Raw genomic sequence first — 25,272 nt, 5'->3', positions numbered from 1 at the left:
TCTATATATTGCCAATAATGGAACAAAAAAGGATTTAGGTTCATTGGCTCCAAAAAATCTCGAATTCGAACAAGAGCCTGTAAGAGCACCGATTTTACGGAGGCGTTGAACATTCGTATTTTTATGTCCCTACCCAAGTGACGTTGTCTTCAGATGGGCCAAAGTCCCCCAAGCGCCATTCTGGCAAATTTTAGACAATTTTCCATGTCTCTTTCAGCACCTCACGTTAACATACTACCAAGATAACAGAATTGAGTGACATCTGCTATTTCTGTGTATGTTTATTTTTAGCGGGTCATTATTTCGGCCGTTGATTTTGAAATTTTCTCGCCATATTCGTGCTTATTCGGAGACCGACTCTGAGATCATTATGCATATGATTTTCCATTTCTATGTACATATAAAAAATGGGCTATATCATCTGCATATTCAAGACTTTCGCCACTATTCTTGAAGTTCCACTGGATACCTCTGACAATAGTTATTTCACCTCTTATGACATCATCCAACACCATTTATTGACCTTTATGAAGCACCCTTAGTTTCACATCCTATAATACAGTGACTTTATTATATCGATTATTTTGCTTGAAATATCTTTATTTGCTAAGGAATGCCATATTGCCTCTCGTGGGATCGTATCCAAGATACAATCAGTGGTGAAATCCATGCGGCCGTGGTCCGTCCTGAAACCCGACTGGTTCTCTTTAAGGCCTGCTTCCAAGACTGAAGTGTATTTTAAGCACCAACTCTAGCGGACATCGTCTCCTTCTGCTTTTTGAGTATATGTATGACATCCATTATATTTCTTTTGCTTGGCGGGTTCAGGCCCTTTCTGGTATTCTGAATACTGTTCGTTGCTGTGTATTTGGTTCTGGTTTATCAGCTTTGAAGCTGCTTTTGTATGGACGAAAATGGTCGTATCTTTACTTCTCTGACCTTTTCTTTGTACTTCTTCGCAAGCTCTATACTGCGTGATGCCAATAGTTTTTTCTGATTCCTTTTCTTTCTTTGATTTTCTAATGATATTACTTAAATATTTGAATTTCGATTAAAACATTTTTGAAAAATTTCCAATCTACACACTTTTTTTTCGAAATAAGAATGGTTTGAATTTGCATACCTATACGTATGCATTATATAGAGACCGAATCGATTTAAAAGGTAATAATATAAATGTCTGGAATATTAAATATTTAAAATAAGAATGAAACGATAAAGGTATATTATTATAATAAATACCTTCGATATTTTTTTAATCGCAATAAAATCGTTTTTCCAAAAGAAATATATTAAAGGAATTAAGATTTTAGTTTCTTAGTTTTTTAGAATTAAATTGCTTAATAAGAATATAAACTATATTGGAAACTATGAATTTTTAAGATTATCTACACTTATGTATGAATACGTTTCACTATAAGCATTTTCATACAGGAATCCAAATAGGAGTCCAATGAAGTTAAAAAACTTTTATAGTTTGCATCGAAACCCATAAACCAAAATCTTAATTTAAAAAATTTTTAAGTTTAAACTGAATTTTAGTTAACACAAATCTACTTTCCACCAGGATTTTTACTATTTTCACTATATTATTCAAGTCACTAATAAATTCTTGCACTTCAAAGTATTGCATTTTAAAAATTTTCACAAATTACCACCTACTCATATTCAAGATCATATTGATTAATTTCAGAAAAATTTCATGTTTTTTGTAAAATAAAATTGATAAAAATTTAATTTACAATTCCTCCCAATGATCACGATTGAATCTTAAGTAGATTTAATCTTCAAATTTAATAGCACATAATATACAAAACCATATTTATTAATTTTTCAAGATTTTATTATAAAACCAAAAATTCTTCTCTCAATTCGCAATGTCAATGATCTTTTCATCTTGTTTTCTTCCACAATTTCTTTAAACTTTTTTAGTTTCTTTTTTATTTTTTTTTTAAATATTGAACTTCTCTTATAATTATTTATAAGACTATTGCATAAATCTGTATATACAGAATTCGCTAGCTAAGAAATTGTTATATTAAATATAAGAATGTTGACTTTAATAAAATACAAAGTTATAAAATTTAAGTGAAAATTATGAACCTCACCTTGAAAATATTAAATTTTTTTCATAAAATGTCTGAAAGAATTTCATATAAAATTTGGTAATTATTAAAAAGAAATCAATTTATATAAAATGTTAACAACCTATTAAGTTTGACAATAGTTTGGATATCAAAATATTTATAATTTAAATCTTATTGCATATTAAACTATACAAACGCGAATTTTTTATTTTAGAATCTCTGATTTTGCATTGCAGATTCTTGCATTCATTTAACAAATTGCAGAAATTATTGTATAGGGAACATATTTTTTATTTTTAAATTTTTATTACCTATATAACATTAATTTAGTGAGGACCATTAAAATTCGATAACGACAGAATAAATGAAAAAATCATTAAAAGCACAAAAATTAAATGTAGTAAATTATTAAATGTCAAAAACTAAATTGAGTTTCAACTTGTTGCAACAACAATCTTTTTTTGAGCTGCTTCTCGATATCGAATGCTTTTATGCAAAACTTGTAAAGAATTGGAGAACGATAACGTTGCATTTTCTAATAACCAATTTTTCAATAACTTCATATGAGCTCATTTATATTGTACAATATTAAATAAAGTAAAATTGATAGGTAATAAAAAGTACCGTTAACTGAAATACAAAAGTTTTGCATAGAAGCTAGTTCATTCTTATAAGAACTCCTCAAACTTAAAATTGACTAATTAAAAATTCTTTATAAAATTGATTTTATAATTTATATTTCTAATTATACTTGTCCTAAAATTAACGGTCAATTAAAAGTTATTGCCATAAAACTCAAAATACAACATAAAAATGTACATGCGTACATACACATATTATTTTTATGTGTTTGTTTATGTTAATATCATATTAAAATCTTTTACATTTAATATTCATAGGTACTAAATAAAACGTTAATAAAAATCAGTAATTTGATAGCCTAATATTCTCGACCATTTTCATAATGTCCAATGTAATGTAATGCTCACTGTCGCCTAAGTGGGCTAGAGTACCAGCAGGTTCTGTTGGGAGAAATTTGTCTTTTATCGCTATGCGTTCTACGATTGATTCTTACCATACACAGAAATTTACCAATGAAGTGCTTTTAACATTGAGTCAGCAGTAGCTGGGGAATAACAAAACTTAGCTCGCAGTAGGTTGTCATCCGCAATGGAAATCACTCAATAAACTTGCGTAAATAGAAGTTTTATCAAATTCTTTCTTTTCTTTGAACACAAAAGTTTTAATCAATTCTCGCTATCATGACTTTAGATATGTTTTGTTGTATATTTTTATTTTCGAATTCCCAGTGGAAGTAAACTACTTAAATATATGAAACTGAACTAAAATAATCTTAAAAATCTGGCACAATCATATATAACTCGAGATTATAGTATGTACAAATATTCAAATGGTCTTAATCATATTTAAATTTATCTTAGAATTCTAATAAATGAACAACTTGACTTTTTTCTCCAAAACAAAAAAAAAAACAGTTTAAGTGACTTAAAATTATAGAATGATTTTTGTTACGCCGGGAAAGTCAAAAACATTATACTTAAATAAATATGTACATTAAGATAGCTAGCTAAGCAGAAAACACTCGCATATTTGTAATTATTTCTTCAGTTTACTCTTTAGTTAAAAAAAAAAACAAAAACAAGAATATACCAATTTAATTTATTCGAAAGTTTTATAGTTCAACAATCAAAACACTGACAAAAATATTTATTTTTTGTTAAACTTCTTTTTTAATTCTGAGAGAGGTTCTACAAGAGTTTTGAAACCTGCCGGATTAGCATTTGACATTTATACTATAATACACTTACACAATTTTTAAAATTTTTGAATTACTGTAAATTTAGTTGATTACCGAAGAAGGTTTTATTATGGTTGTCAAATTTTTGACAGCTTATTTAAAGCAAAGTGCCGTAAGATCTGATCTAAAAATACTTTACAGCCTGACAGTATTCGAATTTTTCAAAATAAAAATTAAACCATCTTTTATATTTTATTTTTACAAAACATTACACTTAATTTTCATCCCAATTTAATTGCGGAGAGTGGAGTCTGCTATCTCTGGAAGAGGACTTATTAAAGCGTTGGGGCACTTATTGTGTGAATGCGATACAGAATCTCAGCTTCTTTGTGACCCCGATGGAAGTTCCGTGTTGATATAGATTGGGGTGAGAGGCTGTGGATCGAAGTTAGAACTGCCTATAAGCTTTGATCTTCTCAGGTAAAAAAAAATTTACTTAGGAAGATAAAGTTCCTGTTAATTGAAAATTAGTTCTCTAAGCCGATGAAGCAAATTTTGTACGCGGTACTGTAAGTTACATTGCAAAACTTGAAACTGTTCTATCTTAATTCAGTTTCGCCTCGCTGTTACAATCTTTTTGAAATTTTATAACTTTGTCGTATAAACCATCTGAAATAGTGATAAAATACTGTAATATAAAATTTTTTCTCTGTGAACCATTAAAAGTTGTGTTTCTTGTTTAGTATATAAAATTTTTTTTCCATTTTCTTTCTTTTCTCTTACTTTTTTCATTCTTATAATTTGATTGCCATCTAACAGTACCTTATACTCAGGTTACAGGTAGTGAGAGGTTTACAACACTTGTAGTGTTCTGCTTTTCTTTTTTCATTATTATTTTTATTCTTTTCTTGATTACTTTTATTCTTTTTTTTTTATTGTATTTTCTGCTTATTTGTTGTTATATTATGACATTTTATGCATAAAATTCTTTAACTTGGACTTTCTTGAAGTCATTCAGTTCTAAGATTTTGTTCGGATAGCATCTTATTGTATAAAATAATATTCAATTTTTGTTTTTTTTTGTTTTGTCTTCTTTTACCAACATGAAAATATTTACAAGTAAGTCAAGAATTTTTTATTACAATAACAACATTATAGGAGTACGTGTATACATACATATTATATTCATTTATGTACATATAATAGAAATAAAACAGTTATAAAATATGGAAGTTAAATTTCACTTTATATTATACACAGTATAACAAGTAATAAGAATTATATTGTACTATGTATAAATGTGAATTTCTTATTAATATTATGTATGTGTATATGTACATACAATAAATAATATATGTGCATTGTTTTAACAAACAACTAAAGCATTTTGAATATATAGAAAATGTACATATACTCGTATATGCACAAATTTAAAGTGAATTTTAAATTAACAATCTACAGGTATTTGAGTACGGTAAAATACTTATCTGCACAAGTAGAATTGCATAGCTATACAAATTTAATAAATGGAATAAAGTATGGCCATAATAATTGTGAAAAACATTTATTTTATGTGGATTATTTATTATATTGCATTAAATAATTGTTGCATAATTATTAATGAATACAATTAATTATAGCAAAAATTAAATTCAATTTTACCCTATTTATATATTAAATGAATATTAAGATGAAAATTACAGAAGTAAATCATATTTTAAAATTTAATTGCTACCTACATTGAATGAATAACTGTATAATGTACTCTCAAAATAAATAATACTTGCGTATAAATAAATTATTACAATATAAATTAGTTCAAGAGGTGAATAAACTTTCGCGTTGTAAAATTATTACCAAAACAACAAAATATAAAATAATTTGATGCAAAGATTTGTATTAAGTGAATTAAAGATATACGTGCAATTTCGCTGAGTAATTAAAGAAACATAATATGTACAATAATAGGCCATGAGCACAAATGTATTAACTCAACAAATACGATTTACAGTTTTCAAGAGAAATTTGAAAAATTCAAATATTTGTTATCAGCTACATATTATTATAGAAGATTTAATATTCGTATGATCTTAGAATACACGTTCATTTATTAGTTAATATAGCTGCATATTTTATTGGTTAATTGTTAAGAAAAAAAATTCAGTGTTAAATCTATTTAAAAGTATCATATTAGATTTATCAAAAATTTGCAATAAACCCCCCAAACGGTATTACACTATTTTACAAAATTAAATTCACAAACAGTATTCCGCTCATGCCTAATTTAATTTAATAAAACCTGTGTTAAATAACAAAATATTTTTATCATTTTTAAACGTACCCACATTTCAATATTGAAGATTTGCAGTTTTTTAATAATAATTTCCTGTATAATTATCTACCCATAAAAATCTAATAGCAAATACGTATAATGTTAAAGAGAATTTGCTTTATACCGATAAAAACTAATAAAACTAATGCACGTCACTCTTATTTCTAATCAAAACACATAAAAAAATTTGGGTCAATTCGTCTGTGTTTAAACAAAGCTATTTGTAACGAAAAAAAAAATTTAGAGAAAGTTCATAATACCAAAAAAAAAAAGCAAAAAATATTGATATGAAAAATGAGAATTCTAATTAAGACTTCACGAACCTTCTCCAACATACGATTTTCTTTTTTATTTTGTTTCTGATAAACAAATTGTTAAAACCTTGTGGGATGACCACACAAAATATTCTAAAAACGTTCTAATTTTAATAGCAACAACACAATCTTACCATTTTTAATACTTCAAATGTTTTTTAATAAATTCCAAAAATAGAATAAAAGAAAACTGAAAGAGGTTCAAAATAAAATCAATAAAAAATATCGAAATTAACAAAACACAAATCGCGGTATATGAGTGTGAATTACAGTAAACGTTGTTGCAGCACTGAATAAATATAAATGTTAATTTAATGGTTATTAATATTAGGGTCAGGGACGTAGCTTAGTAATGAAATTTTATTGTTTTCATTCCTGCATATTTTTTTTTTGAAATTAAATTTTTCAAGTGTATTAAATAAAGAATTTTTAAAAATCAAACCACTACGATTTCATCTTACGAGTATCTTGTTTATATAAATTAGTCTGTAATTTAAAGTTTTTTTCAAATTATTTAATAATAAAAGCAGTTAAGGGGAAAAACTACATTTTGCAATTCATTATTTAATTAAATAGGAAAAACTTTAATGTTATAGGGTCCAATATTATAATTTATTGGAGCAGTATTTTCAGTATACTCAATATTTTTTCTTTTAACTTTTCTCAGGTCTTCAATTATTATTTTGTTTAATTACATTAACATTATCATTACCAAGGCACAAAAGAGATGTTAATGAAAATATAGAAAATATTCAACCAGAAAGTAAATTGGAAGAATCGAATTTACATAAAGAGGAAGAAACTCATTTACCTAAATTAGATGCCCCAAAAGAAACACCACAAGAAAAATTACCAGCAATAACAGAACCTACAAATGAAATTACAAATGAAACAAAAAATCCAAAAGAATTTAATTATGCTAGTCTTCAGTCACAAGTAATTGCAATAAATATTTTGAAAGATAATATTGAAAATCGTGGAAATGAAGTGTTTTCACCATTGGGAATTTCAACAATATTAGCTATACTTGCTGAAGGTTCAACTGGTGATACATATAAGGAATTCGAAGATGCTTTAGGATATCCAAATGATAAAACTGTGTTACGTGAATCATTTAATAATATACTTCAGGCATATAAAAAAAATGACTATGATATAAATCCATCTTTTAAAACATGGTTCTATATATATCGCAATAATACAGCTAAAGATAATTTTAAAGAAATCTTAAGAACTTATTACAATGCAGAAGTTAAAGAGATCGATAATAATGATTTTGATTGGGATGAACCAAAAACATCCCCTGATGAAATGAATGAAAATGATTTGCGTCAAATTACAAATTTAAAAACAGGAGCAACATCAAATGTAACACCATCTGTATCTGACAATAAAGAGCAATCTTCTAATAGTGATCAATCAGAAATTAACGATAAAAATAACAGCAAGGATATAATTGGGTTTGAAGATTTAAAAAAATCTAATTTTATTGATGAGAAACGTTCAGAAATAGTAGAATCAGAATTAAAACATTTACCACTCTCCATTTCACCATTATCTCCTACAAAGTCTTCTGAAGCAAAAGAAATAAAACAATCTGAAAAGGATATTGTAAAACCTTTACAAAAAGATGATAAGGATAACAATGCTGTTGAAAAAGTTATAATAAAAGAAACAACAAAAATCAATGATGTGAATCAAAATGGAGAAATTATTGAAATTGAGAAAGAAGCTTCAAAATTTGATGCAGTTGTTGATGATAAACAATATGTAGAAGTGCCTATTATCAAAGCAGAAATCGCAAAAGAAATGGAAGAGACACGTAATCGTGAAGAAAAAGAATCGCCAATAAAAGAAGAAACTGAAAAAGAAGAATCATCATCGCAACCAATGTTACAATTAGAACTAATATTACCAGCTACTGAATCAAAAGAAACAGAAAAAGTAAAAACAGAAAATGAAATTGATAAAAAAATTGATGCAGATGCTGAATCAAATATCATTGATGCAGTTGTAAAAGAAATTAGAGCAGAAAAACTAGCTTTAAATGATTATTTCAAAGAATCAAATAATGAAGAAACAAAATCAGATATTATAGAAGCAGAAGCAGCTGCACTAAATGAATTAAAAAAAGAAGAAAAACTTATTGAATCTGTTATCTTGATAAAAGAACCGAATTCCCAAGAAAGCAATGTACCAATTGAGGTACCATTAGAAAATCCCGATATTAATCAAATCCGTAGAATAGATTTGATTGATATAAATGATGAAGAGAATGAAACCATAAGTCAAGATGAAAAAATTAGTAATTTGAGAAAGCATAACAAAGAAGATGGAAATGAAAGCGATAACATCGAAACTGTTGTGTTTGTAGAATCAAAGGAACCAGAAAAAATCACATTATCCATTAAAAAATTTGATGAAGATAATGGGGAAATAATGGAAGCAGTTGAAACCAGTTTTACAAAACGAAAGGTTGGTAATTTTATTTTTGATTATTTTGTAATTTTTTTGTAACTTTAAAAATTTCAAGTTTTTGTGTAAGTTCCCTACGATTGAAGAATGTGTTTTCAGACATTTTGTGTAAATTGCGATTTCTGTTAGTTAATATAATAGTAACTACAGTTCACTGTTATAGATAGCAATTTTTAAGTTTTTGATTTTTGTAATTTTCAAAATTAAAATTTATAAAATTTTTCAATTTTTTTAGATTGAACCGCGTTCCTTACTACAAAAAGATGACATCGCATCAGCATTAAGTGCCAATTCAATATCAGGACGTGATAATCCTTCAAAAACTAAAATGCTTTTATTTAACGGATTATATTATAGAGGTAATTGGGCGCATCCATTCATGGAATTACGATGTGATATAATGGAATCATTCACAAGTATTGATGGTAAAGCAATTCCAAGTAGAATAATGACAACTCGTGGTAGTTTTAGAATGGCAAAATTAGAATCATTAGATGCTGATGCACTTGAATTACCATATGAAGTATGACTTTAAAAACCATATAAAAATTAAAAAATAATTTTAAAATTTCATATTTTTATTTTTCAAACACTTTAGAACGAAAGATTTTCATTTGTAATAATTGTGCCAAAACAAAAAGATGGTCTAGAACGTTTAATAGAAAAACTTCAACCTGTTGATCTACAAATGCTACAGACACGTTTAACAGATACTTTAACAACAATTAATTTACCTAAATTTGAAATAGAGCAAACGTCACGTTCTGAAAAGACATTGAAACGTCTTGGTATTAACAAAATATTTTCAGCTTATACATCAAATATGGCAGATTTATCTGATGAACCTGGTCTACATGTCGACGAGGTTGTTCAACATGTCAATTTAAGAGTTGATGAAGGTGCTGCTTCAGCAAATGCTCTCTCAGCATCAAATTCCCTTGGTAGATCAATATTAGAAAATAAAAAAGAAGATGACGATGAAAGACATTTTGATGTAAATCGACCTTTCTTATATTTCATAATGGACCGTGCAAGTAATTTCGTAATAGTGGCAGGAAAACTAATGGAACCACAAATAAAGGAAGAATTTGGATTCGAATCTTAACTTCAAAATTAACGTAAAAATAAGAAAAACATATACAAATACTGACTAATTTAAGTTGAAAATGAATTTTGATAAGACAAGAATGGTGAACTATATAGGCAGTAATATTTTTTGTTGTCTGAAACAAAAATATTGGTATAATAATATTATTTAGCATTTAAGACCTAGATTGTAATTATTTATTAAAATTAAGTAATTTAAGATTTTAATAAAAATTGAAAAATATTGTAAACAGTTGTAAATGAGGACATCGTCCCATCTTCATATGCTTCATGGTTACTTACATTGGCATTTTCTATAGCTATATTATTGCACAAATCGCAAAAGCATTCTTCCCACTTTTCATGACAATTTAATCTTCTGATATTTTTCTGAAAATTCAAATTGCATATAAGTATTTGTACATATCTAATTTTTATATAATTTTTGAGGCCGAAAAACTTTGCTTTAAGTATGTCAATTCTTTTTCATTTTTGTGGAAATAATAAATTTGAACGTTATTCGAACCATTATATTATAAAATCTATATATGAATTTATAAACACAAAAATTTTAATAAAAAAAAGACAAGGCAAATCGTTCACATTGGCTAAGATATTTGATTTACAATCATAACCAACGCGAAGCTTAAACTAAAAATTTTCAAAAATACTGCATATATTTAGGCGACAAAAAAGATAATAATAACGATTCAAGAAGATAAATCTTCACCAATGAAAAATATTGAATAATTTTCAATTTAGCATTAAGAAATGTTAAAGATACACATATACTCATATCTGCTTAATAATTGCACGTTTTACATGAATTTTACTTGATGAGACCTGAATATCCTTCTATTTCTTCTGTCAAACAAAATTCTGTCAAACAACATTTGTAAGTCAATGTTTTATTAAATTGTAATCAATTCCATATAAATCGTATCTGAAAACTAACTTTAACTAGTTTGAAATTCATATAATAATAAAATTTCAAAAATGATCGATTACATTTCAAGGAATGTGCATTTAGCTAGAAAAATTTAAAAACACTGTTTTAGGTTTTTCCAAAATTATAAATAAAGAGATCAAAGTATATTGATAATGTACACTGAATAATAATCAGATTAAAAATTAAAAATTTCAATTAATAATTTTTATATGTACTAAAAAATAGTATGATAATTTTTTTATTTGCATTAGGAAATGCAGTTGTGCATATTTCTTTGTGCACCAAGAAAATTCTATATATTTTTGTATTTGAAAAAACAATGCGATGATTTCATTCAGTTTCATGTAATTCTTATCAAATTAAGAAAGACGTATACTACAATACGAAATTACAGCCTTCAAGAAAAGTATCATTTAACATTCTACGTTTTGTTTACAGAATTTAAACATTACATATTTCATTAAAATAACATTACATTTTCGTATACACTTACATTATACACTCTTTTCTAGCCTCTGACGTCAAAAGCACTTTAACAAAGGGAATACATATACGTTGTATGCTACTTTGAAAATTTCCCAATCAAAATGAATCATTGTGCATATTTACACCCGTACGAACATATGTTTGAAGGGTATACTAAATTTGCCTCACCGTTTGTAACGCTAAAAAATAATGGTCAAAGATATAGACTCAAGTGTATGTTTTTGATCAGCATCGAATTCTAAATCGATTTAGCTTTGTCTGTCCGTCCGTCCGTCCCAACGATAACTCAAAAACTAATTGAGCTAATTTCATTAAATTTTCACAAATGTGTTTTTCTAGTAAGTGAAATTTCACACAAGCGAATATATGAGTAGGGTCATTGTGTTTGATAAATGTCGTTGAAATTGTTTGGCTCTTTCTGATAGCAGCCATAAAACATCAAAAGTTATTTGGCATTATCTCAGAAGTTATTGAAACTATAATATAGACATCTCGTGAAAACAAGGATATTATTACGTCTGTAATATAAATTATTGAAATTTCTTGAATCGTTTCACATAGAAAATATTGAAAACACAGTACTGAAATTTTGCATGAAATAATATGGTAATATGGCATATTCTGTTTGGCCATTATGCCATATGGTAATATGGTATAAGTCATAGTCTGTTCCATAGTCAGCTATGGCGTATTTATACGCATATAGGATAAGAAATTCGTACGGGTATTACAGAGTTGACACGGTCAACTCAATTTTTTCTTGTTTTATTTTTATATTTTACATTTAATACTATTTAGCTCTCTCCATTTGACTTTCCCAACCACAATATAGAATTCTATAAATTAAAATTTTTTCTACAATATTATTAAGCTTTTCTCTATTATTATTTATATCAATCTTACATTATTTACACGTGACCTTGCTTTATAAGGTGGCTCTTATTCTTTATCTTGAAATCGAACCCGTTTGTAAAGCTTTTATTTTTTTATAATTCATTAATGTTATTTATTATGTTATACGTCAAAAATAGTTTCTTAAAGAAATGTACATATTTTATCAAGAAGATACAAAATATTAATATCGTATACAATTGCAAAAAATGTTTAAAATTTGTACAACAATTAAAACACCATAAGCGTATTCGTAATTATAATATCACGTATACATACTTTTAGCGGGACATGTCCATAATTACGATTGATTCTACTACGATTTTATATTAAAATACGATTAAGAGTTAAATAATTAGTATTAGATGCAGCCTCAGAGTTTAATAATTTTTTGAAAATTTTAATTTAAAAATTATGGTTGAAAACGCAGGTTAATTTTAGAGGTAATCGTACATTAAGATAACCGCATGTATGTTATACAGTAAGCCTCAACAGAACTATTACTAATATAGAAAACTTCAGATCAAATAGGTAAATTAATAATTTATAGTTCTCTACCTTCAAATGACCCTTCATTGCTTCATTTATTTTTTTTGTTTCTAATTTTAGAATATCATTTTTCAATAACTTAATTTCTTAAATTCAAATAAATAATTCATAATATTAAATAATTCATGAGATTATTACAATTGCTACCATGGTAAAGATGAAATGTGAGGTTTTGTTATATTATAAATCTTAAAGCTTATCACTGTATTCTTTCATGCTAAACTTAACTAAAAAAAACCCAGTTATAACCAAGCTTTTTTCTTCATATTTACCAATTTATATTTTATCACATTATGTTACAATATGCATGGTATTGTGATACCAAAAAATTTAATATGACGAGTTTTCAATGAAAAAACGTTTCTCCATAATGAAAAAACTTAATTTAACTTGTTTTATAATACTTGTGTATCTCAATTTTTGGCCGAACTCGTTTTGATTAAAATTTATATTATATTATTTTTGAATTTAAGAAATTAGAGATGAATTGATCAACTTTTAAGTTATGTCAGGCCGTGGACTTCTACACGGATTGAACTAAATTTTTTAATAATTTTTTTTTTGGAAAATACACAAAACTTTTTGGAAAAACCAAGTACTATAGAAACTAAACTTTTACAACGGCCCGATTTTACATTTTTATTCTTTTATTCAATAATAAACGTCGAATTTAACAATGAACTATAACAAATTTTTCTGAATTCAAGAATATTAGAGCTGTAGATTAATTAAAAGGTTACTAACTTTTTTAAAATTTTAAGATGGTGTTTAATGAAATTTTTATAATATTATGCAACACTGCGTTATTCTAATATACATATATATATGTACATATATGTACAAACATTCTTATAAGGATATATACATAAAAAGTATTCAACAAATAATCACTGCGATTGATTGGATATATGCTAACGACATTAGATTTTTATTATTTTATAATAAACCTAAACAAAGTTCACTTAATTTAATCTTGTCCATATTTATAGTAAAATAAGTATAAGATTGAAAAAACCCAAAATACAAAAATTGTAAATATTTTTATAAGGACATTTCGTGTAGCAATATTAAGAATTATCAATGTTAGATTTATTAAAATGTTAGATGTTTGAATAATATTAGGAATTGGTCATAGAAAATTTTCTGTATTGAGTTTTTATGTATATAAAGACCCTCACGCGTATACATACATAAAGTATAGGTGAACACAGAAAAAAAGTAATTTCCCAAATTTCATATACAAAATACACATTAATACATGGGACCGCCAGAATGAAACCTAAAATCCTATTTTTTTTTTTTTTATATCATCCGTTTCCATGTGTGTATGGCATTATATGTATGTAAAATACTGAATAGATAATTTTGCCGTTCCCGTTGTTCTGTGTTAACACCGAAAATTGCTCAGAATTTAATTCTCAGTTTTGGTTCTGTTTTTACACTTACCTTACGCATCAAATAAATTAATAGACACAAGCTAAAAATTAAATTTTATTAAAAATTTTCTTTTCTCTTTTTAAAACGACTTACATCTTTTAACAATTAATTGACTTCGATATTTGTCGGTATTTTGTTACAACTAATTTCCATAAGGGTAATCCTAATATCTTATATTTACATATCACATTACATTACTTATATATAAATATAGGTATACATTTCTTTATAAAATATATATTGTAACATTTTGAAGAAGTCTTCAAGACTTCTTCAAAATTAAATTTATATCTTTATATTAAATCTTTTAACTTTATAATTATACCATAATAACTTTTAAAAAAAACCGGTATATGGTGATAATCATCATCAACTTTAAATATTAAATCTGCCTGTTGCCCATTAACTAAACAAGTATGTACATATGTGTACATATAACGTAAGAAAACAATATATATAAGTATATAAGACAAAAAACAAGTCTATTAACGAGAAAAATATTTAAAAACAAAAAAAACGCAAATGAAATCTGAAATCGAAAAAAAAAAATATAAGTTAGTAAAAAAATTTTATTTAAGTATAACAAGAAACTTCGCTCAAAAATTCTATTCAGTACCAATACAAATTTCAAGCTGATAAGTTTAAAAAAAAAAATTATTGTCAACTTTTAAAAATTAAAAATTTAATATTTTTTATTCTTTCTCTATACACACACACACACACATAAATATAAATGAAGTTCAAATTGATTTTAAATTAAAAAAAAAAATAATAATAAATAAATAAAATTTAAAATATAAAAAAAAAATAATAAGAAAATTTTAAACACACATACAAAATGTTGATGACCACTACGACGACAGCAGGTGATTAGTAATATAATGCTAAAAAGCCTTATAAATTTTATTATACATCATAATACAACATATACATACATACATACATACACACTTACTAAATATAATAATTAATTATTTTAAAAAAGATAAAAAGCTTCTTTTTTTTTTGTTAAGGTAAAATTTAAATTAAAAAAGAATTTACATAAAACGTGAAAAATATAAAAAATGAAAAAAACTAATATTTTTGGAAAAACCGGGAATATAATTACAGCGAACTTGTATATTTATAAACTTATGTATATATATATAATAAATAAATATATAAATTAATATCACTTGGAAAATACAACAGTTATTGCCGAAAGTATTATAGTTATCGAAATATTATAGTTTTTATATTAGTGAATACAATTTTGAAAAAATTTTAAAATATGCTTTTAGAGTAAAAATAGTGTATAAAACCTACATTTGTTTAATTCTTTACCCAAATCAAATATATCATGTTAAAAAACTATGCAATGAAAATCGGAAACCAAATTAAATAAGTTAATTGATATGGAATTGTATTAAAATAATTGTTTTTTAATGTTGAAAGTATAAGTATAACGAGAACAGACTGTTAATATTTTAAATGTGGAAAAAAAAACCATTTAAATTTTACATTTTGCAAAAATAGATGAGTTTAAGTTGCTAGAAATGGATGAAAAAATTATTTTTCGGCTTAAAAAATTCCTTTAAAGAAATATTTCAATCTGGAAAGGAGTTCCAATTCCATTTAAATAAAATTTAATAATATTCTTAATTATAAAGCTCAAATTATATTTAATATTAATACTCATAAAATGCATGAAGATTTTTAAAATAAATAAAACAAAATACAAGTAAACTTTCACTTTTAAACACTCTTATGCTTACAAGTATCAGCCTGGTCATACTTTTTCATAACGCTATTTACAACCAATTAATCAATAAACTCTCAATAAACTTAACAATTCTTTAAATTAATAAATTAAAATTTGAAATGCATGTTTAAAATAAAATATTATAATAATTATTCTACTTTTATAATTTCATTTAAAAAAATATTGAATTACTAATCTTTTAATATAATTGTTAAAAGATAAACTATTCACCCTTAACTATATAGAAATTTATTTACATTCATATAAGGTATAAATATATGTATGTATATAGAGAAATTTAATAGCCTTGCGGAATATTTTTAAACGTATATATACAAAAAAAATTCATAAAAAGAAAATTGCAATGCCTTATTTACTTATTATAAAATATGACGAAAATTGAAATTTAAAAATACTAACAAAAAATTTCAGTTTTTTCTTTATCAAAAAAAAATTACATATTTTTAATACAGATAGATTCAGTACTCTTATTATCGCTACGAATTTACTCATCCTATCTCATCCTATCGGAATAAATTCATTTTGACAAGACTGAATTAAGCACAGTAAACAAAACATTTTTCATTGAACTTTAGAGCTCAGATAGACATGCAATTTTTATGAATTCTACTAATACAACATCATAGTTGCGGAAATAATAAGAATGTGCTTATTACACTACTAATTTAACTTAAAGGAAATTTCTTCATGCAGTTGCAGAACAGATGGATGACGTAATCAAAGGAACGAGTTAAAGGCAGAAAAATTAATTAAAAAATTTTTCTCCTCGGACTGGGCAATTTCTTCATGCCTCTGTAGCTCAGTTGGTAGAGCGTCCGCCTAGAAAGCGGTAGGTCACTGGTTCGAGTCCAGTCCGAGGAGAAAAATTTTTTAATTAATTTTTCTGCCTTTAACTCGTTCCTTTGATTACGTCATCCATCTGTTCTGCAGTTGCATGAAGAAATTTCCTTTAAGTTAAATGCAATTTTTAGTTTTGCAACTGTTTGATTACTTATTTCTATGCCATTGTTTTATATTAAAGCGCAACAGTTTGTAATTTTTTATAAACTAATTAAAATTTTTAGTTAACGCATTCGATTATTTGAAAACACCCAATGATTTAGTTGCTTATGTACATGTGCGCGCAACAATTTCAAAATCAAAAGCGGAGTTGGAAACTAAAACATGCGCCATAATTTTCATTAATTTTTATTAATTTGATTTTCTTAATTTTTAAAATGAATCAATTTTACTAGTTTTGAAACCTTACAGGGTTATTAATATAAAATTATGTGCAAGATTACTTTCTACTTAAAAAAATAAATTGTCAGATTACTGTCAAATTAAAATTTTGTGATGAATGCGATTAAGAATAAAATAATTTTAAATTTTTATTCAAACAAATTAAAAATATATTGATAATTTTAATTTTACACTTAAACAAAGTTGATTACGGGTTTTACCCAAATGTATACAGACTTTATTTTACATATCATATACGCTATATAAAACTTACGTATGAATGAATCATTAAAACCTTAAAAAATTATAAGAGAAAAAAATAAAATATAACAAAATAATATTATTCTAATTTTAACAACAACAAAAGATACAGTTTTTAATTAAAATGTTCGTCATTGGCTATATTCAGGTTTTATGGATTAAGAAATCTGTGGCATCAAATTTATAATGAACTTTCACATATACCTACATATATACATAAGTATTTTTCATTATTGATAATGGCAACGAAATTATTATTCTTCTTTATTCTTTCTCATGCTAACTAAACGAAGATGTGAGAAATAAACGAGATTTTGATGAAATTTAAAACTATTTGTTAGTTTAAAAATACAAAACTCATTTGAATCACATTTCATATACAAGTTTTTAAAATAAAAAAAAACTAAAATAACTAAAATTTAAACAATGGATTATATGTACATGTTCATACATACTTATGTATAAATAATTGAAAATATATTTCTGCGGTTTTATATATAGACGTGTTTATACTTACTTTCATTAACTATTGTATACATACATATGTACACATAAATATTATTTATTTTTCTGAATCAATATGATTTTTTTTACAAAATTGTGTATAAAAAGCATATTATTTAAAACAATAGATACATATGTAAAATTAAATTTAAAATACATAAATACATATAGCATATCTGTATGTCAAATCTCGCTAATTATGAAATATTTCCATATCAAAATATTATAGAAATTAAAATTAATTAATTTTTCGAAAAAATATATAAACTCTGTGAATTTTAAAGTTAACACTATTTAAATACATATGTAGGTATATATATATTAAAATATAATGGACGTCTCGTGCGATACAACTTGATTACGTATTTTTCTACAATGTGACACCATTGTGTTAAATTTATTATTAAGAAATCATGGATACGAATTTAAAAATTACTTTATTCAAGTTTCATTGAAAATATTAATACTTCAAAGCCTCGAACAATTACAATATCTAATCTCAAGATTTATTTTCATTAATTTGTGTGTGCTATAGTCCGAATATAATTCAGTAAGAAGATTAAACGGTTTGATGACCCATACATGATAATCTTGAATCAAAGAAACGCAGCTGCAGATATTATTCTATTTCATTTATAGCTCATATAAACTTCAAATTTACACCATTTCTTAAATATAAATTACAAATAATAATTTTATTACGATATCTTATTTCATATTGAAATTGAAAATATATTAGGAATTATAATTAAAGAAATACTTACAATACTAATTACTACCAGTTTCATTTAATAAATTTCATTTAATAAAATTACATTTCTTTGTCAAATTACGGGAACTATGGCAGAATTCATATACATACATAAATGTAAATTCAAAATTGAAGAATAAAATTCTTCACACATTTCAACACATTTGGCACATCAAAACCAATACAAGCACACATTTAAACAAAATTGGCACATTATTGCAGATAATATAAAATTTTTATTAATAAATTAATTTAATTTTTTTTTACAGTTTTATTTTTGATTTCTCTATTGTATATTTGCGAACCGACCCTTGGAGAAAAGGAAACTTTTTCTTTATTTGGTGGGCAGCTTACATGTGAATGTACTCGTGCACAAAGTAAACATTCCAAACGCTCAGCCCAATATTATCCAAATCAACATAATATTTTTATTCCAACAGGCCGAGCACCACAATATGATCCAAGACCAGTATATGATCCTCTGTCACAAACAATTAATAGAAGAGAACCAGAAATTCGACACGGTGATGACTTTGGTGAAGTTCAACAGAAAAGAGCCTCAAATCCAATTACCTCATTCAGCTTAGATCTTTTAAAAAATATAGGATATCATCAAAATAAAAATTTAATATTATCACCAATATCAGCACAATTTTTATTGTCATTATTAGAAAAAGGTGCAAATGGTAAAACAAAGAATGAATTACAAGTTGTTACTCGTTCAAAAGGTAGTGAACAATTGAATGGTGTATTAAATGCCAACTCAGAAGGATTACAATCAGCTGCTGGAATTTTCTATGAAAATAATATAGAAATAAATGATAGTTATAGACAAAAAGTTGAAGGATTAGCCAAATTTCAAGGATATGATTTCAGAAATAGTAATACTAAAAGTGAAATAAACAAATGGGCATCAAGACAAACAGGAGGTCATATAAAAAATCTAATACCAGAAAGTAAGTTAAAAACATGGAAAAAAAAGGCGTTAATTAATCTTGTCCTTCTTTTTTTGTTAAGATTATGATTTGGAAGGTGTAAACTTAGTTCTTGTGTCAGCCATTTATTTCCATAATACATGGAAATTTAAATTTGAACCTATTGGTAATAAACAATTTTACACTGGAGATAAAGAAACGGTGAATGTACCCTTTATGGAATTTACACAAAACATTCCGATATATGAACGCAAAATTGGCGGAATAAACTGCACAATTGTCAATTTACCTTATGAAGTAGTTACATGAAAGTTCAATTAAAAATAATAGAAATAATATTGTCAATATTTTTTTAGAATGAACGGTACTCAATGGTATTAATTGTTCCATCACTTTCAAGTTCTGTAAAAGATCTACTTAGTAAAATGGATTCTAGTTCTTTAGACGAAATATTTGCATCACTCGATGAAACTTTCCCGAGATTTACAAAACTTCAAATGCCGAAATTCTCCTTAAAATCCATGGAATCTTTGGTGGAACCATTGAAAAGGGTAAATAAAAAATATAATTTTCACCATATTTTTTTTTATATACATAAATGTGATGTAAATTTTTATATACTAACATAATTTTTTCATAAATTTTTTCTACAAACATATTTTTTTTCAGATGGAATTAAGAGATGTTTTTGGAGGACAGAGTAATTTAGCAGGAATAACAAAATCAACAAATTTATATGTTAGTGACATTTTACAACAAGCAACATTAGATGTTGATGAAAACGGTACTGTTGCTGCTGCAGCGACAAGTGCCCTTTTAATTCCTTTGAGTAAGTAAAATTATAATTTTCTATCCACGGTGACATACAAATCACTTATATGGTTTAAGTAAGTTAGCTAATTGACGTTATGTACCAAAACAAAATTAGAAATTAAAATTGTAGCACATTAACCAGTTTTTATATTCACAATTACTCCGTTCAATTTTAATAAAATTGTCAAATCAACAAAAATTACTCCTTTTTTAATATCAGCTAAAGCATGCTTTAATAACTTAATTAAATAAGTATGCATGTACTTTACTGTTAAGCAAGGAAGTATTGTAAAATTATGGTGTATGATATTTATTCTACACTTCTTGTCACAATTTTTAAAATTATATATAATTGATTTAACAAAACGAAAGTAGAAGCACTATTATGTATTTCTTTGGAAAATGGAATACATACTGAATCAATAAATTGAGATAACTAGCAACATTTGAAAACATTATAATATGATAATACATTTAATATACTATTATAATACACTCACATTTAATTATATTTATAAAAGTAAATTAATTAATATTTTATTTGTTTTATACCATAGGTGCAGGTGCGAGACCCAACCCTAAGACTGTCACAATTAATAGCCCGTTCATATCGATTATACTTGATCAACAGCAACACACACCACTATTTATAAGTGTAGTAAATAATCCTGCATTGTAGTTTGTAATACAAAATACAATTTTTATGAAATTATTATAAGTCTTGTTCTATTTTAATAATATCGAAAAATAACGAATTAGGAATAAAAAATTATGTTCTTAAAAGATGAAATATGAAAAATACATACACGTATGTACATATACATATGTACATAAGTAAGTTTTTCTTGCGTATTATTTATCAATAACATTCTTACTAGCAGTTCGTTATCTTTTCCTGTATTCGACCAACCAAAGAAAGTAGTAACGACTATAGCGCCGCAAAGGCGAACAGTAAAACTAATAAGTAAAATCTTTTAGAATCATCGAAATAAATACACTTTTTAAAGATCAATTAAAAAAAAAAGGTTGTTTTTTGTAATCGTTAATAGATAATTTTTGATGATAACTTGATAGATGTATGATAACTTCAACAACTTGTTTTTTAATTTAAGTTTAAAAGATAAAACAGTCAAATTTCACTGATGACCAAACAAAACCAGCATTATCTATAAACTATAAAAGTATGTCTATTGAACGTTATTTGTAATAAAACTGACTTATCATTCGTAATTTCATATTGCGGACATATATTCAATATGGACAATCTGAAAACAGTATATTATGTAAAAATGAAAATTAAGGATATTTGCGTATTGAAAAACTTTTTATACCAAATACAAATACGCCAATGTTGCATACACCTGCGGGTATCATAACTTAACAAACATTTACGTAAATTTTACAACAGCTGACAGCAATTCACTATTTTTGTTAGCCGTCAGCCGTTTATATGCACATATTTCAATAATGTCAATGAAGAAGCCTATGACAGTTACTGTCACTAAATTAAATTTACAATCCGCGCGTCTGCAAAAAGTTTTTAAAATTAATAAAATAATAAGAATAGTTAGTGTAAACAATTTAAATTTATTTAAAAAACTGTTTTCTTCGAAAAATATTTTAGTAGATTCAATTACAAATTGAGAAGATAAATAATGAGTATATATAATGAAAATTTAGCAGTAAGTACATATAATTTTTTATCAATGAAATACCGGGCATTTTTAACCTAGTCAAAAACCTGATAAGAACCTATTTGTTTGTAGAATCGCATTTTGGAATCATTAAATTATCCTGTTATTGAACGTTGTACAGAGTTAAGTGTTCTATTTGAAAGATGTAGTTTGCGGGAACTTCAGGAAATTTTTCCAGCAGTAATAAATTCAATTTTTGGAATAAATAGCGGATGTCTTGGTTGGGGGCTACGGACAATAAACAAAGAAAAGTCATCATATCCACAAGTATTTGATACTTTGTATAATTTCTTCACACCTCTGGGGCCTATGTTCCGACTATGCTACCGATTATTAAATGATGCTATTAAATTTGAATTTAATATAGAAATGTTGCCGGTGAGTGTTTTATAATAATTTTCAACCCTTAAAAAATTAATATAAAAATGTTTTAGCACAAATTAACAGAAATGCTCCAAAGTGGACACTATTCCATGTTTTACGCGGATTTATTAAATATAGATCCATTTCATAGATGTATAAACTCTTTATCTTTGAATGCATTTGATTATTATATGATAAATTTCATTATTCATGGTACTTTTCCACTTCATAAAATGTATCCGGCTGCTTTAGAAGTACATAATGACAGAGTGAAAACTATATATTTTTTCTTAACTGCAGAATATTTATGTTCTTTTTTACCAAGTAATCCAGATGCAATAGTAATGCCATCAAACATATGTGGCACTGTCAAAGCACCACAACCAATGCCTGTTCAACAATTACAGCCCACCAGATCTCCAAAATATTTAAAACTTGGTCCAATCTCCCATTATAATGCAGCAAATCAATCAGCTGCCGCTGTTATACGATCTCCAGAATCACCGAGAGCACATTGTTGGAGGTCAGAATCCGTTATGTACTTATTTATAGACGGCTGGCTTAGATATGACATTGAAGAAGCAATGGTGATTTTTGAAAAGTGTTTACTTTAAAAATAATATATAATATGTTGTTTTAGGAATTACCCAGTAGTGAATTCATTCGGGTTGTTAGAATATTAGTAAAACAATTACATGCTTTTGGTAATTCAGCAGAAATTGATCCTACACCGATGAGCGCATTACGAAAAATGGCGCAACCAATGATGAAACAAAGAATTTACCCTTTTTTGAAGAGTATTATTGCTCGATGGCCTTTAGATAGTTCAATGTCTGTTGTTTTAGAGTTATGGTTAAGTTATATACAGCCTTGGAGATACACTTTCGATAGAAGTATTAGTGGGTAAATAGCAAGTAAAATATTGGTTTGAGTTCACGTTAAGAAATATTATTTTTAGGCCAGTACCAACGGATTTTCCTATTAGCAAATATGATGGATTTATCGCAGAAAATTTGGCAATTTATACACAAATATTTGTTCAAATTCTACCACGTTTTGAAAGACTTGATTTTACGTCTTTTAGGAATGCCGTTATGTTACATCGTTTAATAAAAGTTTTTAATCAGTCAGCGCTACCGGAAATGTTAAATGATTGTGAACGCCGATATACTAGTGCGAAATTTCCAATGAGTCCCCATCAGACCAGTCCAATAAGACAATCTCCGTATCTAACGTAAGTAAATATTCCCAAACATAATTTATATTAATAAAAACCCTTCTAGACGACCTCGAACAGAATCACAGCGCGAGTGGGACTCCTTTCGCTCTGAACACTATGTAGCTGATGATATTTATATTCCTTTATTTGGTGATAATATAAAGGGAGAAATATACCAACTTATTAAAACGGTTTGTGTTGCAAAAATGTATGTTCAGCAAGAAATGTGTAAAATTAATTATCAAATAAATGAAAAAAATTCAAAGCACGGTTTCATAAAAAGATTAATTTTGAGTTTTTTCGAAGATATAACGCCAGAACAAAGCAAATTACAGGAAATTAAAAAAATTCCAGATATTTTAAGTGTAGCATTATCATCCCTTAGCAACATGTTTGAGGTAAGTTCAAGTTTATATTAATTTATATAAATGTACGAATTAATTTATATAAAACAAATTTCTTTGTAGGTCGATATGCCAAATGTATGTGTCGATCACTCAGATTTGGGAGAAGCCAATTTTTCAAGTACAATGAATTTTACTTTAGGAGATGACAGTGATTATTTTGATGCTTCAAAAATATCTCCTTTACAGGTTTCAATGTGTATATTTGCTCCAAACAAACTTATTTAAAACTTTTCATATTTTTTAGATGAAAAGAAATATTGCAAATATTAAAGCAAATGTTGATCCAGCTTTGTTACCAATACAAAGTTCTGAAAATTCTTTTCTTGTAAGATCATTGCATCAAGTTAGTAGTAAAGTAAACGAAAACGTAAGTCTTGATGAAAATAAAATCGATGTTATATTAAATATAAACATTTTATTATTTTCATATAGTTTGGAGGCGAAATTCAAAAGCTTTGGGATCGAAAAGATTTCTGGGGTAAATTAACTCGCCAAATCATCTACCCACCAATTACTATACAGTGGTTTGACAAATCAAAAGGTATACTCCAAAATAAGCAATTACTTTTGTTTGAATACGTTTTTTTTAAATTTTAGGAATAAGTGAATTACATGAGGATTGTCTTGCCCCAAGACTATGTCTTCGATTGTTTGGCTCGTACAAAACTATTTTTACATTGATATTGGCATGTATAATTGGGAAAATATTTTGGAATTCTTATGTATTTGGAATTATTCTGTTAGGTCTTTTATCATTATTGTATTTATTTATTTCGGCACTATTACCATAACGTTAGTTTTCATTTTTCATTCAATATATTGTACAATTTAGAATATTATTTTATAAATTTATTTTTATACGTATCTCTATGTATATTAAATAAGAAATAGCAAAAACTGATTGCATTAAATTGGCATTTAAATTACATTTATTTTTAAATTACTAGATGGTAAAGTAATTTCCATAATGAGGATCA

At 26.1% G+C, this 25,272-nt stretch overlaps 2 protein-coding genes and 1 non-coding gene across 3 annotated transcripts; all 3 read left to right on the top strand.

The window, feature by feature from the left end:
* The first annotated feature begins 4,934 nt into the window (after window positions 1-4,934).
* On the top strand, window positions 4,935-21,402 carry LOC129608104 (uncharacterized). Its single transcript, XM_055519428.1, has 10 exons — window positions 4,935-4,965; window positions 7,160-8,967; window positions 9,203-9,490; window positions 9,566-10,064; window positions 15,181-15,231; window positions 19,134-19,820; window positions 19,882-20,096; window positions 20,156-20,350; window positions 20,469-20,628; window positions 21,170-21,402. The coding sequence occupies exons 1-10, from the start codon at window positions 4,950-4,952 to the stop codon at window positions 21,289-21,291; spliced, it is 4,041 nt and encodes a 1,346-aa protein (XP_055375403.1). The 5' UTR covers window positions 4,935-4,949; the 3' UTR covers window positions 21,292-21,402.
* Trnas-aga (transfer RNA serine (anticodon AGA)) lies at window positions 16,916-16,988 on the top strand. The gene has a single exon. It is a non-coding gene; the product is annotated as a tRNA-Ser (tRNA).
* Window positions 21,403-22,138: 736 nt separating the features above from the next.
* LOC129607824 (sphingomyelin phosphodiesterase 4) lies at window positions 22,139-25,231 on the top strand. Its single transcript, XM_055519012.1, has 10 exons — window positions 22,139-22,294; window positions 22,379-22,684; window positions 22,741-23,256; window positions 23,310-23,572; window positions 23,628-23,903; window positions 23,953-24,286; window positions 24,356-24,481; window positions 24,540-24,662; window positions 24,728-24,836; window positions 24,893-25,231. Exons 1-10 carry the CDS (start codon window positions 22,268-22,270, stop codon window positions 25,084-25,086), a joined length of 2,274 nt encoding a protein of 757 aa, XP_055374987.1. The 5' UTR covers window positions 22,139-22,267; the 3' UTR covers window positions 25,087-25,231.
* Window positions 25,232-25,272: the final 41 nt, after the last annotated feature.

The sequence above is a fragment of the Condylostylus longicornis genome, unplaced genomic scaffold, assembly GCF_029603195.1.
Source record: "Condylostylus longicornis isolate FDR11 unplaced genomic scaffold, ASM2960319v2 ptg000030l, whole genome shotgun sequence".
NCBI lineage: Eukaryota > Metazoa > Arthropoda > Insecta > Diptera > Dolichopodidae > Condylostylus > Condylostylus longicornis.
The sequence above is the reverse complement of the archived record's forward strand: the minus strand, read 5'-3'. Positions and strand labels throughout refer to the sequence as shown.

Coding starts and splice junctions, on each gene's coding strand:
- LOC129607824 (XM_055519012.1), top strand. CDS start 22,268: ATGAGTATATATAATGAAAATTTAGCA. Junction 22,685..22,740: donor TTAATATAGAAATGTTGCCG/GTGAGTGTTTTA, acceptor AAAATGTTTTAG/CACAAATTAACAGAAATGCT. Junction 23,904..23,952: donor AGACAATCTCCGTATCTAAC/GTAAGTAAATAT, acceptor AAACCCTTCTAG/ACGACCTCGAACAGAATCAC.
- LOC129608104 (XM_055519428.1), top strand. Junction 20,097..20,155: donor TTGTCAATTTACCTTATGAA/GTAGTTACATGA, acceptor ATATTTTTTTAG/AATGAACGGTACTCAATGGT. Junction 20,629..21,169: donor TGCCCTTTTAATTCCTTTGA/GTAAGTAAAATT, acceptor TTTATACCATAG/GTGCAGGTGCGAGACCCAAC.